General features: G+C 48.5%; 1 protein-coding gene across 1 annotated transcript in view; it reads right to left on the bottom strand.

Annotated features, from left to right (window-relative positions):
- Window positions 1–13916, bottom strand: part of LOC133283323 (zinc finger homeobox protein 3-like) — a 155759-nt gene extending 141843 nt beyond the window's left edge. The window contains 2 exon segments of the mRNA XM_061480007.1: window positions 4112–4608; window positions 11297–13916. Of these exon segments, the coding sequence (XP_061335991.1) occupies window positions 4112–4608; window positions 11297–13916 (3117 nt within the window).
- Window positions 13917–14524: the final 608 nt, after the last annotated feature.

Raw genomic sequence — 14524 nt, 5'->3', positions numbered from 1 at the left:
CCCCTGTGAGTCAGCTGCTCGCGTCAGCTAAGCTGCCAGCTCCTGGGCAGGTCCTGTCGAGGACTTGAGGCTCCCTCGGTGGCTCTTGTCTCTCTGAGTTGAGGCTCCTGGACGCTGATCTCCCCCTCGCTCCCGTGTTGAAGGTGTCCTCTCTCGAGCTACTCACCTCAGCAAAAATCATATGCTTTCGGTTTCAGTCTTATGTACTAACTGAACTGTAAAGCTTGGCTCCCAAACCCCAGAGCAGCATCTTGCTGCAGTTACTCGAGCTCAGCCCCCTGTTCTCAAGAGACACACATACTCCTGCTGTGCCTGTGGGAGAGGGAGGGTGAGACACAGGCTCCTCAGAGGAACCAGGAACTCCCACCACCTTCTGCTAGGTTTGCAGCTGCACCTCCTGTTTGCCTTCTCACAGGTCATCTTCATTTCTTTCCAAGTCAGTGTAGATCCACAAAGTTTCATTATCGCTAGTATTCTGAGTACTGACATTTAAGGAGTTGTTTTCCTGCACACTCTACATCTCTCAGTTAACCAAGAACCTCTATGCAGAGCATCATGTAACCCAAACCCTCTCCTTCAGATTCCCTATCCCCTAAAAAAGTTAACTCATCACTTGGAAAGACTGAAACGGAAGACACTGAACTCATTGAATGCACTCATTTGGCAGTCTAGCCAGCAATGTGTTTCTTCAGTGGTTCTTTGTTTAAACTTCTTTTGAGTTGCAGATTTTGAACTAAAGACTTTCAGGAAGTTGTAGGAAATGTCCAAACTTGGCTCTTGCTCGAGCAGATTTAATTCTTTCTGGAAATTCCACCTGTGCAATAGATGCCGGGAACTCGTGTCCGAACTCTTCCAGATATGAGGAAGGCTGCTCTGCTTCAAGTCTGGTTTTGTCTTCTGCCATCACGAGGAAACAAGACTTAGCTTCAGTTACAGTAAACCTGCACTTGTCAAGAGTTTGCACAGTCTCTGCCTCCCTGCTTACAGCCACCAATGTGGCTCAGCCCCAGTCTCACTGTATTCATCAGGCTGTCCTAGCTAAGAGATAAAGGCTCTTCAAACCCATCATCTACCTCAAGCCAGTACATGCACCTCAAAAATTTAAGCACACATGTTTACAATGGTACTCTTACTTTCCAGGTAGTTTCTTAGAATATAAAAGCCACCAGCCACAGGGAGGAGATAAGCACATGGTGAGAGTGTCGGCTGAACCCAGGACAGAGGCATAAGTGCCACATTCCCCCAGAAAGTGCAAGATAAATGACAGGATTTACAGTTTAGCTCTAGGATTTTAGGGGGACAGTAGGGATTCAGAGAACATAAGAAGAAAGGAAGGATTACCAGATCCTACCAGTTACTTGTCGTAAGCAAGGTCCCCACTGCAGCATCCATGCCCCCTCATCACTGACACGAAGAGGTATGATGAAAGCTATTGCCCTGTGCCTGCCACGTGCAGGATGAAGATGGCAGTAGCAGACCAGACCTCCTCCAGCACTGGAAGCATTGCAGAAGAACACTAAGAGAGGTTCACCAGACTATGGGCTAACAGTGTCTCCAGATTACATTTTTTGCAAGCAAGTAGCACTAATATAAGTGGCTCTTGGGCGATGCAAGCAGCCATTAACATGTGATTTAAGAGGAAAATAGCAAAAAAAAAAAAAGCGCAGAATAAGGAGGACTGTGTGATAAGCCTATTATGCACTCTCACCCAGCAGCATCTGGAAAGGATTTTCTCCAGTAGGCAGGGAAGAACTCTATTACATCCAGTTAACTGTGCTCTAAACTGATTATGCATGTGCCAGGCTAATGGATTACATTAGCAAGAGGAAAATTAACATCCAATCAATGTCAATTTACTGCAGACCATACCAAGACCTGATAGAACAGAAACCATTCTGCAAACTACTCCCACTGCTGCTGCATCTTTTCAGCTATCAAGAGAGACATGGCATTACAACCCCTCTGAAGACTGCAAGAATTGCACTGAAGCTTGTTTGATCCAGAGAAAGGTTTTTCCAGTGTTTTCAAACACTGATTCTAGCTATGCTGGAGTGAGACACCGTGAATCCAACCGTCCACTGTCCCCTGCTACAGGCTTTATATAGACATACTAGAAAACAAATATATGGACCATACAGCAGACTTCATGACTCTGAAATGTGTTATTCTCCATCTAGTGTTTCACAGCATTTGTGTCCGAAGCAACACAATGCTGTAGCAGCTGAGAACTGCCCAGGCCTCTTATGAACCCAAAACCTGACAATTCCTCTTTGCCTGTCTTGAGGAAAGCATTTCAGGAACCTCTATTACAAGCATCTATGGCTGTCCCCGAGTCTGACTTTGTTTCCCCTCTCCCCTCAGAGAACTCTAAAACCCCAATTGCTTCTTCCCAGTAGACACTGTAGGTGAAGGGTCTAGATAAAGAATTTTTAAACTTCTGCAATGTATATCTTTAAGAGAACAATACTATATATTAAAACTCATAATAGAGCTTTTGAACAACTCTTTTGTACCCCAAATTGAATTCCACAGAAGAGATTCAATTCCTCAGCTGGCTTTTTAAAGTCTCACTGGGACTCTCCTGCCCCCCATGTCCAAGCTGATTTTACTCTCTCAGGTCTCCTGCACATCTAAGAACAGATGCTTCTGTGTAGACCTGACCTTTTTTAGAGCCAGTCTCTGCTGTGTTATGCTGGATCCCAGCTAATGATGGTAACAGCAATCATCACAGCAGTCTTGGCCTCAATAGAGAGCTTAGCAGAAACTGGTTCCTCTTCTGAGCACTTGCCCATCAACTCCAGGCAGGTCTATCAACCATAGTTCAAGGCAAAATCTCTATGATGCTCCTGGCTGTCTCTTTCCTCTCTGAATTTTGTGGAACTGCTCATTCCTAGGGAAAATCCAGGAGTTTTGACATCTGTGTGCACTGTGACATGGGTGGGTTACTACACAGTTCAATGTTAAGTTTTAAATTCTCATTACATAAAGAAAAATACTCAAAGAAATAATTCTGAAGTACAAAATACAGTCTGTGCGTATATATATCTACTGATATATAAAAAATGGCACCACATTTGGGGGGAAAGCAAGAAGAAAAGTATGAGGACCTGAGAGAAATGAGGAAACAATGAGTGAGACACCATGTGTGAAGGGAATGTATGCAGTTGCTTAGATTTATGGCAATTCACACCTGATTGTTCATACTAAAGCCATTATGGGATGATTAGAGAAAAAGGTGAAGCTTTAAGTCCAGTGAAAATCAATACAAATGTCTGGAGCAATTCTGCTGCACAAGTGAAATGGCTACTGTATCCAGAACTCCTCTTGGGTTACAGCCCACAGGGTTCAGGCCAGCAAGAGGAGAGGGTTGTGAGCAAGAAAAACAAGTTGGGAAAGAGATGATTATAAAAAAGACACAAAATGAAGGGGGCTGGGGAAATGAAAGAAAACCAGATAGCATAGGCCAAATACTGTAATGGATGTAAACCTGCAATGCCTCCAAATACAGTCTGTCCACACACAAGGTCTAGTACATGCATGCATATACAGGCTTCTCTTCCAGCCTTCTCCCTTTTCCAGCCTCACAGCACTTTGTTGGTCCCAGCATTAACATACATAGAGCATAAAAGCAGAGAGACAGCAGCTCCCTTCCTCCACCCCTCCCCGCTCCATCCACCCAGCCTTCTCCATGCTAGGATAAACACACTTCAACAGCAAAAGCCTCCAACTGCTTGTGAAGAATCTCATATGGGTTAACAGACTTCCTCATGGAAGAGAGACAACAGTGTGGCAAACACTGCCTCACACAATGTTTTCAACAGTGACTGCTGAATTTTTGTGCAAAAGTATAATTTATATGCAGTGCTAGAAGACATACAAGCCCTCATTAAAGCACCTTGACATAAACACCTGTTGGCCTAAGGCTTTAACCACCACAGCTGCTATCAGAATTCAGGCTGAAGAGCTGCACTATGCAATTGAGACTGGGTCCTGCTGGAGAGATCCGAGCAGCTCATCTCCAAAGAAACACAATCCACTGCAGCTCAAAATAGGTTTTCCTTTGTTCCAGCACTTGGGCAATGAAGGAAGATGAAGCAAAGCCAACCCTTACCTTATAGAGCTTCAGGTTGGTCTCATGCCTCAAATTCACCGTGTGAAGATGCAGCTTCTCTAGACTGTTGGTGTAGTAGTCACAAGCATTGCATTTCAGATGTACTGGATTCCCAATGGCCGCACACTTCAGCCTCCACTCATTGGCCTTGCCACCCTCCTTGATATGTGCTACCAGCTGGTATTTCTGCACATGCTTGTCCATCTTACAGTGGAGTTGGAAGTTTGCCTTGAGCTGTGTGTTGTAGTGGCACAACTTGCACTGGTACGAGTCCCCCATCACTGCCTTCCACTCATCTTCAGGGAAGCTACGCTCCATGTTCACGTGAAGGCCCAGCATGTCCAAATTATCTGTAGTGAACTTGTTGCACACAGCACACTGGAAGAGCTTCCGTGATGGATCATTTGTTTGTGTGAAACTCTCACCCAAGTTCATTAGTTCCTCAGACACCAGCTGTCCACCACCTAACCATATGTCCATGGGGATCTCTCCACCCACTGCACAAAGGAAAAAGGGGAGAAAGAGGTCAGAAAAGTTGAATTCTTTACTTGCCAAAAAGCAGCACACAGCAGAACATAAGCTGCTCCCAGTGCAACTCTTGCACCCACCAAACACACAGCAGGAGCCAAGCACAGGTGTCCCTTCACCTACTCCTCTGTGCTTCTGGTCAGTACCATATCTGAAGAAAAAAGCAATCATAACCAGCGTGTGAGTCTGGGAAAGGACACAATAGCTCTTGCTACACACCCACTGAAGGAGAAGTATCCAACCCTCTGCCCATGAAAGTGGCAAGAAAAATCCTATAAAGTTTCAGAGAACAAAGAATTCCTTAGTACCACACCAAAGCCTCTGTGGCCATTTCAAGAACAGCATTAACACTTCATCCTGGCTTTTTCTTGCCTACCTGGAGAAACAAGAACTGTTACTTCACACAGTGCCAGAGCACAGTCTCTGACAAATAAAAATAGTCAACAGCCACAGGTCCAAGTGATGGAAGTACTGCAGTTTGGTCACCACACTGCCGTCACAAGTGGGCAGTGTACATCCTACTATCTTTCCTGCAGAAATGCAATACCACAATGTTCATTACAGTCCTGATCAGGATAAATTACAGCTAACAAGGCAACCTTAATGCTGAGCTTGTTAGAGGAACAGCACCTCGTTTTCATCAAGCAGATCTCATGCTCACAGAGAGGCACTGGTTGGAGAAGGTAAATCCCATCTACATGTACCACCAGGTACCTGTATTTCCATGAAAGCAGTCAATGATCTTTCTTCTTGATTTGCTCTATCTCTCCTGCCACAGCAGAATACCCTCCATACCTGCTCACTAAATACCTGAAGAGCAGGGAACCCACCACTTGCCTGCTATGGTCCATGTCTCCTAGTCACAGCAATTTTTCCAAGCATCCCTTTTAGCATATATCCTGAAATCCTCTCTTTAAATCAGTCTCTCCTGAACACATCATGCAGTAAAAACCCAAAGGCAGACTCTTCTGAATTATTTTCTACTTAAATCCAGTTTTATACTGAAGTGTAAAAATGGGAAAAATATGCTTCACTTCTAGCAAAGTTCATGGTGTGTGTACAAGTCTAACAAGCTGAGTTTGTGTCAAGTGTTTATTGACATGCAAAGGGCCTCCCTCCATAATCCTCAGCTTGATATTTGCAGCTATCAAGTGTACAATTCACAAATCACTCCCCAGGCAAGCTCATATACACTCAAGGCCTTGTCATACACTTTAGGAAGCTTCTGTTAAAATCCTCCCAACTCCTCTAATGCCAACTGCTCTGTGCTTCAGTGAAGAGATGCTGTGAGCTCCAGAAGGGAGCCTTCCAAGAACCCTACTGCTGGCAACACTAACTTTATATACTGCAAGCTGTATTACAAATGAGGTTTACTACATCTCTTGGCAACTTGGAGCCATTGAAAATACACTAAATAGTGTCCTTGACCTTCCAGAGGTGCAAGATGGGATGCTGGGGGGGGGGGGGGGGGAATTCTAATTAATTTATAGTCATTGGAGTTACTCTGTTTTCATTTTCATTTTTTAGTATCTTGTGTTGCTGTTCTTTCATATTATTTCCACGTCCTTCTGCAGTAATAATAAACTGGACTATGAATAGCTGAAAGAGAGGAGAACACACATGAGACCAATGATGCAGTAATAACTGCATCAATGAATGGACAAGGTTAGGAAGGGCAGAGTGCAGTGACGAGGAGTCAGTTAAGAGGAAAGCAGGTAAAGTGGCACAGTTCTTTTCACATACTTTCTCAAAGCACTGTGCAAAGATTTTCAGCACCAGCAAAACAACATAGAGCAATTTCAGCCAGCATCTGCCACACCTGAGGAGTGGAGGGGTCTATCCAGCTCCCACCCTACAGCTCTGTGATGGTCAAACACACCAAGCAGCACATGCAAACAGCCAGCAGCTGCTAGGGGAGGAACCGAACAGGACCCAACCCTCTACACCCACTCTCAGTCTAAATCATGGGCTGCATTGTGTGTGGATGGGGTGTGCCCCCCAAGTGCCCAACACAGAACACGGCAAACATTCATCAGAATAGAATAGAATAGAACAGAACAGAATAGAATAGAATATACTATTTAGGGTTGAAAAGGACCTTAAGATCATCCACTTCCAACCCACCTGCCATGGGCAGGGACACCTCACACTAAAACATGTCACCCAAGGCTCTGTCCAACCTGGCCTTGAACACCAGCAGGGATGGAGCATTCACAACTTCCCTGGGCAACCTATTCCAGTGCCTCACCACCCTTACAGTAAAGATCTTCTGCCTTATATCCAATCTAAACTTCCCCTGTTTAAGTCTGAACCCATTACTCCTTGTCCCATCACTACAGTCCCTAGTGAAGAGTCCCTCCCCAGCATCCTTATAGGCCCCCTTCAGATACTGGAAGGCTGTTATGAGGTCTCCACACAGCCTTCTCTTCTCCAGGTTGAACAGCCTCAACATTCTCAGCCTGTCTTCATATGGGAGGTGCTCCAGTCCCCTGATCATCATCGTGGCCCTCCTCTGGACTTGTTCCAACAGTTCCATGTCCTTTTTATGTTGAGGACATCAGAACTGGACACAATACTCCAACTGAGTTCTCACGAGAGCAGAATAGAGGGGCAGGATCACCTCCTTCAACCTGCTGGTCACACTCCTTCTGATGCAGCTCAGGATACGGTTGGCTTCCTGGGATGCGAGAGCACACTGCCGGCTCATGTTCATTATCTCATCAGCCAACACCCCCAAGTCCTTCTCCACAGGGCTGCTCTGAATCTCTTCTCTGCCCAACCTGTAGCTGCGCCTGGTGTAGGACCTTGCACTTGGCATTGTTAAACTTCATAAGGTTGGCATCAGCCCACCTCAAAAGAGTGTCGAGGCCCCTCTGTATGGCATTCTTTCCCTCCAGCGCTTCAAAGGAACCACACAGATTGGTGTCATCAGCAAACTTGCTGAGGGCACCCTCAATCCCACTGTCCATGCCAGCGACGAAGATGTTAAACAAGACCGGTGCCAACACCAATCCCTGAGGGACACCACTTGTTACTGGTCTCCAGCAGAACACTGAGCCATTGACCACAGCTCTTTGAGTGCGGCCATCCAGCCAGTTCTTTATCCACCGAGTGGTCCATCCATCAAATTGATGTCTCTCCAATTTAGAGACAAGGATGTCATGCGGGACAGTGTCAAAAGCTTTGTACAAGTCCAGGTAGATGACATCAACTGCTCTACCCCTGTCCATCAGTTCCCTAGCCTCATCATAGAAGGCCACCAACTTGGTCAGGCAGGATTTCTCCTTAGTGAAGCCATGCTGACTGTCACCAACCACCTCATTGTTTTTCATGTGCCTTACCATGCCTTCCAGGAGAAAAGGGAAGACAGGGAAATGTTGGCAGGGAAAATGCATTTGGTAGCTCATTTTCAAGTGCTTTTGTGATCTGATGAGAAAAATAATCTCTCTAGCCATTCTCATCCAGTTTAATATTTTTTATCTCGTCAAGCCTTGAATCTTATATCTCATGCTAGCAATAGAGGAACCATTTCTGTTTAATTTCTTCAGCAAGGGAACACCAACCTTTCCACCAAATTCATCCCAACTCTCAAAAACTACTTTCCTTTTGCTCTCAGGGCCACACAGGACATAACAAACCAACTCAACATCTGCCTTTGAGAGCACCAGAAGGTGATTGGACCCTCTCACAAAGCCACTTGCCAAACTATTCATGCCTCTTGACAAATGAAGGAAAAATCATCAGGAAACACTGTAGTAAGGATGCTTTCCACAAAGAGGAGAAACATTTTATGCATGTGTCGTGGTTTAAACCCAGTCAGGCAACTCGTTCACTCACTTCCCCCCCTTCTTTTCCTCCCCCTACTCCCCGAGGGATGGAGAGGAGAATCGAAAAGAATGCAACTCCCACAGGTTGAGATAAAAACAGTTTAGTAACTAAGGTATAACACAAATAACTACTGCTACCACCAATAATAATAATGATAAAGGAAATAACAAGGGAAGAGAATACGACATCTCACCACCAGCCCGACCAAGTTCCGACCGATACCTCCTCCAACCCCGCAGTCTACCAGCCCTTCCGGCTAACTCCCAGTTACATCCTGGGCATGACGTGCTGTGGTATGGAATACCTCTTTGGCTAGCTTGGGTCAGGTGTCCTGTCTCTGCTTCCTCCTGGCTTCCCCTCCTCCCTGGCAGAGCATGAGGCTCACAAAGTCCTTGGCCAAACCAAAACATCATTGTTATCAGCTCTGTTCCCGAGCTGAAAGTCAAAACACTGCACTGCACCAGAAACCAATAAGGAGAAAAATGACTGCTACTGCTGAACCCAGGACATTATCCACCCCTTATTCCATACCATTCACGTCATGCTCAGATCCCACATTTTCAATATACCATCACTCTTATCTTAGTGCATGGACCAGTCCCTATAAACCTGCTGAATCCATCTGGTCCATGATGTCAGGCTCCATCTCTTGTAACAGTCTTCCAGAGCAGTGTTCACACTCGTGAATAACCTGGGCAATAGTGTCCATTGTTAAGTCCACCCCTCGATCATGAGTCCATCTCTACGTTGCATCTCTGCTCTGATGGCCTGAAGTGCCATGGGCCCACCAGGCTTAAAATAATTCACTGTCCCCTTAAGCAGTTTCTGCAGCTTGTTGCTGGGGACTCCATACAGCTGCCTTCCATCTTCGATGCTTCCAAAGCACTGGAGGGGCCCAGTGGACTAGATACTTGCCCATACTGTCCCACACACCCTGCCACTCATGACTCTCCAGCCTTGGAGAAAACCTCTTGGTCCCCCTATATCGTCGTCTAACCCCAGACAAGACCCAAACCTGACTCTACTTAACTTTTGAGATCAGACAAAATGGTTGTGGGTAAAACACAGTCTGTATGTGTGCCAACATGCTGATCCCCATCACAATCAGCAGGCAGGTCCCAAGGATACCCAAAGGCCATTCAAAACCTTCAGAACTTTCAAACGATGCTGCTGTACTTGTCACTGGGGCTGGTGTAGCTGCTGTGCTTGCCTGCTCTCCCACCACCAGCTTCTCTTTTCCTGAGCCCAGCTCTTCCTCCTCTGCCTTGCTGGGAAATGCTGCGTGGTCTCCTGCATCCTCCTGGGGCTCGGCGGGCGGCTTCCGGGAAATGCTCTCGGGCGTCGGGGGGGCTGGGCTCGGCCGCGGGGCTCGGCTCCTCCGCCGCCTTCTCCCTCTGCTCGGCAGCCGCCTCCTTCCGCTCCTCGCCTGCCCCGACCTCCTCCACCGGCAGCCGTCCCCTCGCGGCTTCCCGGCCCCCTCCCGCCGCCGCTTGCTCCCCGAGGCCGCTCTCCCGGCCGGCTTCAGCAGCCGCCGGCTCCCGGGGCCGCTCCCCCTCGGCTCCCCGAGGCCTCACGAAGACGAAGGCGAAGGCGAGGGCCAGGGCCAGGACGGTGAAGAGCAGCAGGACGGCCAGGTACAAGTCCACGGCCATGTACAAGTCCACGGCCATGTCCGTCCCGCCCTGCTGCTGGAGCCTGCCCGTATTACAAGTCATTGCCATAAAGTACAGTAAGACAAGAACCTTAGCCCAAGCCCCACGCTTGATAAACACTAACACATCAAATACCGGCTCTAAGTAATGTACTACATCCTGAAACTGTGAGATCAAGAGGAACAACTCTGAGAGCCAATAAATCAGCATTGTGACAAGTGACTATTAATCCGGTCATATCTGTTGTTATCTCAACCCTTCGTGCCCCACGTTGGGCGCCAATAAAGAACTGTCGTGGTTTAAACCCAGTCAGGTAACTGGTTCACTCACTTCCCCCCTTCTTTTCCTCCCTCTACTCCTGGAGGGACAGAGAGGAGAATCGAAAAGAATGCAACTCCCACAGGTTGAGATAAGAACAGTTTAGTAACTAAGGTATAACACAAATCACTACTGCTACCACCAATAATAATAATGATAAAGGAAATAACAAGGGAAGAGAATACGACATCTCACCACCAGCCAACCGATAACTCGCCCCCCAGCTCGACCAAGCTCCGACCAATACCTCCTCCAACCCCGCAGTCTACCAGCCCTTCCGGCTAACTCCCAGTTACATCCTGGACATGACGTGCTGTGGTATGGAATACCTCTTTGGCTAGCTTGGGTCAGGTGTCCTGTCTCTGCTTCCTCCTGGCTTCCCCTCCTCCCTGGCAGAGCATGAGGCTCACAAAGTCCTTGGCCAAACCAAAACATCATTGTTATCAGCTCTGTTCCCGAGCCGAAAGTCAAAACACTGCACTGCACCAGCTACCAAGAAGGAGAAAAATGACTGCTACTGCTGAACCCAGGACAGCATGTCAGCAATAAACCATACCTACTGTTTTATTATCTCCCTACTAAAACTCTTAGAAAATGTACTTGAAAACTATATATCCCCAGGATGAGGAAAACCAGTGTATGGGGAATGCAGAAGAGAGGTCTCCACTATGTACTCTTCATCCTCAACCACCACACAAAAGCAACTCACCACAGTGAAGCTGCACCACAGAGGGCTGCAGCGATGGAACGAAGGGATATGGCATGCAGCACCCAGTCTGCACACAAGGGCCTTGCTGGAATGCAAACACAATCACACACACAACCCCCATGGACACAGTGGAAAACCCTTCAGCCTCACCTAGAGGTGGAGCAATCATTGCCATGGGATCGAGCTGGAATCCACCCACTGTGAACTGTGCATCTGAGGAAGTGCTATCCATCTTAAAGTTAGGAAGGTTCACGTTCTGCACCAGGTAGTAATGGTATAGCTCAGCCTCGGTGGGTGACGGTAGGCTGCTAAGGCCCAGGTGCTGGCTGTGTTGGATTTGGGACATATTTTGCTGAAGCAGAATCGTGTTGTGCATGTGCTTCTCACTAGTCATGTGAATACGGAGGTTTCTAGCTATGTTGGTCTCATAGTCACACACCTCACACCGCCACGTGGGTTTGGCTTTTGGTTTGGTGGGGGAGGTGGCCCCACATGTGCTACCAATGTTGGCTGCTGCGGCCACCACAGCTGCTGCCACCACCCCAGCGGTGTGGCTGAAGACTTGTTTGCCCCCTCCATTCTGCAGGTTCTGCATGTTGTTGAGATGCTTGTCAGACTGCATATGGATACTGAGGTTGCCTTTGGTAGTAGTGGAGTAGTTACAGACCTCACAGTGGAAGGGCTTATAACCACAAGTGTAGCTCTCACCCCGTGCCAGCCGCGGGTGAGGCTGCCTGCTTTTGCAGTACACGCAGGAGCCACCTGGCTCAGGATGTTTCTCCTTCATGTGCACCTCAAGCGTCTGCTGGTACTTGTAGTGCCAATTGCACTTGGGAAACTTGAGTGTCTTATATGAGTTGCGAGAATGCATCATAGTCATGTGGCTACCCAATGACTGTGAGGAGCCCAGGACCGTGTCACACTTTGGGCACTCCATGCCACTCCCCAAGGGGCACTCCCCACCCCCAAGTTCACAGAGGGGACCAGCATGCTGGTGATGGGAGATGTAGCTCCTGTCCTCGCCCTCCATACTCTCATTTGGTTCTGGTGCTGTGGCACTGTCTTTATTGGCACTTTCATGGATAAAGTCCAGCTTCCTGCTGCCCTCTGCCATGCTGGCTCCACCATCCTCATTGTTAAAGCTGAAGTGATTACCCTTGTTTGAACCATCAAAGACAAAGGAAGAAGCAGAATTAGAAGTAGTAGAATCTGTGCTCTGCGATAGGGTCTGGAGCACGTTAGGCATTAAGGGAGAGTTAGAAATGCTTTTGTTTGAGAGAGCAAGGTCCTTTTTGCTGCTGTCACTGCCTGCCACAGCCTCAGCATCCTCTTGAGGCCAGTCCTCCAGCTCGCTTGGAAACAGTCCTTTGCAACCCTCATCATCCTCATCTTCTCCCTCCTCCTCCTCCATGTCCTCCTCTTCCTCCTCCTCCACCAGCTCTGCCTTTTCTGAGAGGATGTCCTGCTCATCCCCCTCTTGCTTCTCCCCCCCTGCCACCCCAAGGTCCTTCCCCTCTGAGAATTTGGTGGGACCGGAAGCCAGCGGGCCCAGGGGGACTGAGGTAATAGGAGTCTTCAGAGCCAAGCTGGTCAGTCCGCCCAGGTTGAGGAGCGCACTGGGGGCCAGAACACCTGCCAGTGGCAGCTCTGCTCCATCAGCTGCCCTGGCCTGGAACGCCTGCTCACCTTCCATGCAAATGCCACTGAATTTACCATAAAAACTCTGTCCAGGACCTATGAGGTTAGCTGCAGAAATGAGAGGGTGCTGAAAAGTTTTGGTTTTTGGTTCCAGAAAGCTGACAAGGGGTTCCTTGTCTTTGCCTATCCCTTGGATGATAGCGGAGATGTTCTTATTGCTAAGAATTTCCCGCTCCTCCTCACTCAGAGTCATTTGATGGTTGCACACTGCATGGGTCACAAATGAGTGGACATACCCAAAGGAGAGCTTACACAAGAAACACATCAGGATGGGCTTCCTCTTCCCATAGAGCACAAAGCCATCAAATTTGGACAGGTCCACATTGCTGGGAACATCTTTGGATATGTAAGAGCTTTTGGCAGAACCATCACTGTTCAGGTAATCCTTGTTGCTTCTGTGTCGCACATTGAAGACGCGGAAGCTGTGCAGGACGGGGCTGATGCCCACCAGGGCTGAGGTATTCAGGAAGGCCTGGTCTGAGCCCTCAAACCACTTCCCAAAGGATGAGGCTATGTGGAAGGTGTTGATGATCTGTGGGTAGACGGTAGCAGCAGCAGAGGGCTCTCCCTGCTTGGCCAGTGAGTTCAGGAGCAGCAAGGAGAGAGCCCCACTGCTGTAGGCACCCCCACTCTGCACCAGCTGGCTGAGGCTCTCCACAGTGTAGGCTGAGCCATCAGATTGGTAGATGATCTCGCCGGCCAGGTTCTCCACATCACTCTCCTCCCCATCCTCGCTACTCTCACTCCCGTTGTCCCCCTGCAGTGGCAGGGCTGGGCAGGCATCGGCGCAGCGGTGTTCCATGTAGCTCTGCAGGCCTGTGAAGGAGACAGCGCACTGCCTGCAGCTCACCTCCTTGCTGGTGGGCTTGGCGCTGGGGCCAGCTGCTGTGCTGCTCTCGGGGAAAGGGACCCTCAGGCTGTCCAGGGGGCCACAAGTCGCTGCCATGGGCTGCTCCATGCTGCCAACTGTGTCAGGGAGGTGGGCGCTGTTGACATCAGTCCATTGCTGGTGCTGAGAGATGCTGCACCCGTTGTCCTTCCCAGGGATGATGGGCGAGTCACAGCCTTCCATGGCAGGGCCAGCATGGAGCATTCATTGCACCCAGTACAGCTCAGACCTGCAGACAGTGAGAGATGGAGAAAGGCAGGTGAGTCAGGGAAGAGAGTTCCTATGAAGACCTCCCCACCACAAGGACCACCAACCCCATTCTTCAGGACCAAATGGGAGGCTGTGAGAGCTGGTGCCCCATGATGGACTCCAGGAACAAGTGGCCTGACATCAGGTAATCCACCTCTGGAAATGAGCAATGGAAATACAACAGGAAGAGGAACACAAGAGGCAAAGCAAAGGGACCTGAGAGGTGGTGAAAACCTCCAACACCTTTCCTGAAGAGGGGTAAGAAGACTGAAGGACCTGTACTGCTGCACCCAAAGCCATAGATCTTCACAAAACAAAAATGTAATAGAAAAGCTTTTGACAGGAACCAAATTAAGACACCACAACAGAATAATGCTGGTGCTTTAAAACGTTATAAGAATGGTACTCTGTGGCTCCCTGAGCCAAATGCTGTTATTTTCAGGTGATTTCCTTCTCTGAGCGGTTTGGAGAGCACAAAACCAGAGATACCACATGTGCACCTCTGTGGCAGACTGTGGGACCCTGAGCAACTCTGAGATTTC

The sequence above is a fragment of the Pezoporus flaviventris genome, unplaced genomic scaffold (assembly GCF_033815535.1).
Source record: "Pezoporus flaviventris isolate CSIRO_AGI_PZ_B2104156 unplaced genomic scaffold, CSIRO_AGI_Pfla_v1 ptg000164l, whole genome shotgun sequence".
Classification (NCBI taxonomy): Eukaryota; Metazoa; Chordata; class Aves; order Psittaciformes; family Psittacidae; genus Pezoporus; species Pezoporus flaviventris.
Note: the sequence above shows the minus strand (reverse complement) of the source record. Positions and strands in the feature narration are given on the sequence as shown.